General features: G+C 44.8%; 1 protein-coding gene across 2 annotated transcripts; it reads right to left on the bottom strand.

Annotated features, from left to right (window-relative positions):
* Nucleotides 1–1,036: 1,036 nt before the first annotated feature.
* GIMAP7 (GTPase, IMAP family member 7) lies at nt 1,037–4,754 on the bottom strand. Of its 2 annotated transcripts, none has more exons than XM_006752077.3 (2): nt 4,632–4,754; nt 1,037–2,526 (listed from the first exon to the last, which is right to left on the bottom strand). In XM_006752077.3, exon 2 carries the CDS (start codon nt 2,484–2,486, stop codon nt 1,611–1,613), a length of 876 nt encoding a protein of 291 aa, XP_006752140.2. In that variant the 5' UTR covers nt 2,487–2,526; nt 4,632–4,754; the 3' UTR covers nt 1,037–1,610. The 2 variants fall into 2 exon arrangements, with proteins under 2 accessions (XP_006752140.2, XP_081667108.1); XM_081810982.1 differs by having other exon boundaries at nt 4,579–4,715.
* Between the last annotated feature and the right edge of the window lie 289 nt (nt 4,755–5,043).

Below are 5,043 nucleotides of genomic sequence, written 5' to 3'. Positions count from 1 at the left end.
AAGACACAACCTTTCAAATACTCACTGCCCATGTCACAGCTCAGAAGGGGAAGGAAGCGATTTTTCTGGTGGCAGAAAAGACTAGAGGGAATTTCAAACCAACAACAGCCATAAAGATCGGGGAATGCTCTGAAAGAAAAGTGAGAATCCTAAGATTTATCAATCAGAATTCTAGCAGCAAAAAGATGGCCTACTCTCATCAGGTCCCGGGGGGAGTTCTAGAGAAGGGACTTCCTACAAACTGTGGATACAGGGCTTTGGAAACGACAAGGGGGAGTGCTAGTAATGGTGAGAAGATGATATCCCAACCCTAAGGGGGTGAACAAAGACTGGAACCCAGAAGGTGAGTTGGGTAGAGAGGCTGTCTTGGAAGGAGCTCTCGCCATTGGCTTAGGGTTGTGGCTGGTCAGAGATGGCCCTGCAGGGAGAGAGGCAGGAGAACGAAGACCCAGCCTTGCTTTTCTACTCCCCTGGGGTCTCCTACTTGGACTTCCCATTGGCCAGGCCAAGCAGAAGTCAGAGAGCAGGAGATCCCACCAATGTAGTCCATTGAGATCAGCCTCCTGGGGCAGAGAGCTAGGGTGAAGAAGGCGGAAGTGTGGGTCTGCAGAGGCCAGTGAAAAATATTTGGCACAGAAGAGATTTTTAGTTACAGTCAGACACATTTTCAGTTAGGATGGGACCTAAAAAAGAAAAGAGAGAAAAGCATTAAGAGAATCTACCAACTTCTAGATCTCCGTGAACGACAGAAGCAGCTTTCCAGAGAAACCCGATGCTTCACTAACAAATTACTCATAGACCAGCCCTGCAGCAGCACATGCCCCGAGTGGTGTGCACACGTAATGCATGCGGGATTTCGATTTGAATTTTCCTAAACTGAGTCCTTCAAGTCTATATCTCATTGCCTGAGAATGCCAATTTTGTAACTTCTTAAGTTTGTCGGCACTGTGAAGAGGGACGGGGGGGAATGGGAGGTGGTGGGGACCAAGCTGGGAAGAGGTTTCATTCTGGTTAGCTGTCACTGCAGAACAAACCATTCTGAAGTTCGGTGGCTTAAAACAGCAACCATCATTTATTTTTTTCTCATCAATCTGCAACTTGGGCAGGACTCAGTGGGGATTGCTCATCTTTGCTCTTGGCAACTCTGTCCGAGGTGGTGGGGCAGGTGGAGAACCTGCTTCCGTGTCACCTTGCTTGTATGGCTAGCAAGTTGGTCCAGCTGGAAGATAAAAGATAGAAGAAGATAAAAGGGGAGCTGGCCAGCGACGTCAAGCTGGGAGCCTCTCAAAGGGCAACATGGCCTTTCTCACACCATGATGGCCCATTTCCAAGGGCAAGCACCCCAGCGGGGCAGGGGGCATTTTCCGTGTCTAGCCTTAGAGTCCCAAGGGGTTGCTTCAACCATCTGCTATTTATCAAAACAGTCACAAAGTCCATCCAATTCCAAGGTAGGCGACATAGACCCCGCAACTTAGTGGGAGAAGTAATGAAGTCAGAGTGTAAGAAGAATAAGTAGGATAGAATATATTGTCAAAGCCATCTTTGGAAAATACAGTCTACCACTATTACAAATCACAGTAAATTCAGGAGCAAAAGTGAAATTGACATGACTACCAAAATATATGCCATATTTTTGAAAGCACCCTCATAATCCCATTTAAAACCTCTGCAAATATACCCTTCTCAGCTTCTTCCCTTAGATTTTTTATTTTTTCATCATACTTCATCTTCAGCGCTTTTATTTTTGCCTCTCGTTCTTGCTGTGATTTATGAGCATATTCTCTTTCTACTAGTTTAATTTCATTATTTAATTGATCAGTGTAGATTTTCTTCAGGACTTCTGCCTTTTGATTCAGCTTTTCCTCTGTATCCTTGTAAATGTCATCAGAAAAGTAAGCCCCGACTTTGCTCCACACCATCTCATCTATCAGCCCCAACAGCTCCTGCACTTGAGCTTCCTTCTCGGCTTCCGTGGCTCTGTTGTTGAAGGCACAGCAGCGGTTCCCACATTCCTGGATGATGCTCCTGAGGGTCACATCTGCGTCTGCTATATAGTCACTTAGGCTCTGACCCTCCAAGTTATCTTTGCGAGTGAACAAAATGATCATGTGCTTCAAGGCTGGCTTCCCAAAGAGAGCCTTGATCAATGCCACGGTCTTCTGCTCTTCATCTGTATAGCGGCCCAGCTGCAGAACCAGGAGGATGGCGTGGGGCCCGGGGCAGGAGTAGAGGACACAACGGCTGATTTCCTTGCAGGTGGTTTCCAGGGTCTCCTTGGTGTCAAAGAGCCCCGGGGTGTCAACAACAAGAAGATTCTTCCCCTTCCACTCCCGGGATGCTCTTTGACAATTTTTGGTAACAGCGTGAGCAGCAATTCTAGATTCAAATTCTTTTCTCCCAAGGATGGTGTTTGCTGTTGCGCTCTTCCCATTTCCTGTTTTCCCTACCAGAACAATCCTCAGACTCCTGCCCTGCAAGTGAGCCATGTCAGTATCAGGAGGCTCCAGGGCTTAGGTATCCGCAGACCTTAAGGAAGGGAAGGAGAAGAAAATGGGTCAATGGAAGAAAGTGGAAAACATTACCCCCTCTTTTCTCCTTTCTGTTCCTCCTTGAAAATGTGTAGTGGTCTACTATCCATGTTGATCCCATAAAGACAGAAAGATGAAACAGTTCAATCACCATGGAAGAAATAATAAAATAGTTAAAGAGTTTCCACACCAAAGAGTACCAGGTCCAGGTGGTTTCATGGGGAACTCACTTCTACCCTTAAAGATCTAAGAAACTCTGTGCATCTTAAGCTATTCCTGATGATTTAAAAAGAAGGAAAACTTTTGATTCTTTCTATGACATAGGTATGATACTGATCCCGAAGACTAACAAAGATCCCACCAATAAATAAAGCTACAGACCTGTCTCATTTGTGAATACTAATACAAAATCCTAAATAAATTATTAGACACTAAAAAGTAACACACCATGATTAAATGTGATTTATTTCAGAAATCCTAGGGTGCTTCAATATGAGAAAATGGGTTGTTACAACACATTCTCATGAATAGATTAAGAATAAAAATACCTAGATGCAGAAAAGACATTTCACCAAATGCAATACTAATTCATGTTTAAAGCATTTCATAACATTTGAGTTATTAGATACTTCTTTAATGTGATTTTATATACATATAAATTTAAAATTTTTTGTCACCACTTATTTTCCACTGCAGCTAGAAGAGTTGATTATAAAATTCATTTGGGGAGCGCCGGGGTGGTTCAGTAGTTAAGCGTCTGCCTTCGGCTCAGGTCATGATCCCAGGGCCTGGGCTTGAGTCCCACATCGGGCTCCCTGCTCAGCGGGGAACCTGCTTCTCCCTCCCCCTTCCCTCTCCCTCTCCTTCTGCTTGCCCCTCCACCTGCTTGTGCTCTATCAAATACATAAATAAAATCTTCAAAAAAAAAGAAGTAAAAAAAAATTTTCCCACAATAAAAAATTTAACTTCTTCGTACTTTAGCAACTACTGAATGTATACTCTATACCAAGCACCCTGGTAAATAGGTTTTGTACATTCTCTTCTTTACTCCCCAAAATTACCTGCAAGGAAGCCAATTTCCTTATTCTAATTTTTAAAGTTTATTTATTTTTTATTTAAGTAACCTCTACACCCAACGTGGGGCACGAACTCACGATCCCTGAGATCAAAAGTCACACAAGGCTCTTCTGACTGAGCCAGACAGGCACCCCTATTCTAATTGTTTACATGAGGAAATTGATGCGGCTCCGAAATGCTGAGAGACTTGCCCAAGGTCACAGTGCTAATAGGCATTGGGCAGAGGGGGGATCCAATTCAAAGACTGTCTGACCACCATGTTCATGCATAATAACCTCTGCACACTATGGTCTCTTCCTGGTTCCTTCCTGGTCCTTGATTCCCTACATTTCCACTTACATTGAATCAGAAATAGATCAGGGGAGACCAAGGGAGACAGCACTGACTCTTTCCAGAAACAGTGAAGTGGTAGTAAGCCTGGAATTAGGGAAGGTAACAAAAGGGTTTCAGACACACTGTGTCTGTAGAATAGCTACCTCTCCACCCCCATGGCACTCCTCCTCACCTCATCTGCTACACTGTCCATCACACAGCTGCGCTCCTTAAATGTTGCTGAGTCCTTACTCAGTTTGCTGAGTGACGAAGGTCCTCAGTTTGCCATTAGTGACTAAGGTACCCCTGGGAGATTAATGAAACCACATTCACACAGCCTGGGGTTCAGATCCTTTTTCAGGAAAAAGAGGGATTCGGACTCAGTGGTCTTTAAATTGCCTTCCGGCTCTAAAGACCGACCTTGAGGACACTAATTTCCCATTAAGGGAAATGGATGGCTTGTCAGGCAGCGCTCAATGTCTGTCAGAACAGCAACTGATGCAAGGTGTGTTATTCAACAAGTTTGTCCTGTAAATACGAGACACGGCGACATTGGGCAAATCAGTCTCTTTATTCCCACCCTACCCTCCACCACTACCCCTCTGGCAGCATCCTCCTTGCTGGGCTGCTTGGCACAGACCAGAGTCCACCCCATGCATACCCCTGTGTCCCACTGCATCTCACGGCTCCACATCGCTCTGAGGCCAGGCTCACCTTTGGAAGAGATGATGAGTTCTCAGGGTTTTTTCCAAAGAAGCTGTTTGAGCTCGTGCTTTTGCTTTAACTGTAAGGAAAAAGTGTTTGTACCCTTTGAAACCCCTGAGCCAGGAAGTTCTGATTGGGTGGAGCTAGTGAAGGAAGAGTTTGCCTTTAAAGAGACAGAAATATTGCCCCATAATTTGGGGGCCGCTTTAGTTTTGCCAAGTTGAAACCTTTTTCTCCGTGTGCCTGTTTTCACACCAAAATTTTCAAAGCTATATTTGTTGTTTGGGGTTATAGTGGTGGATCAAAAGGCCCTTACTAAATGACCCAAATCATGCACACAGAGCCAGCCACAGTGTCTGATCATCTTCCCCAGATGGAGTGGGAGACTTTCGGGTGATTCTGGAAAGAAGGAACTCAGATA

Source organism: Leptonychotes weddellii, unplaced genomic scaffold, assembly GCF_054177405.1.
Source record: "Leptonychotes weddellii isolate Sample4059 unplaced genomic scaffold, ASM5417740v2 HiC_scaffold_4838, whole genome shotgun sequence".
Lineage (NCBI taxonomy): Eukaryota > Metazoa > Chordata > Mammalia > Carnivora > Phocidae > Leptonychotes > Leptonychotes weddellii.
Note: the sequence above shows the minus strand (reverse complement) of the source record. Positions and strands in the feature narration are given on the sequence as shown.

Excerpts from the sequence above, each read along its gene's own strand:
- GIMAP7 (XM_006752077.3), bottom strand. The coding sequence starts at position 2,486 with ATGGCTCACTTGCAGGGCAGGAGTCTGAGGATTGTTCTGGTAGGGAAA.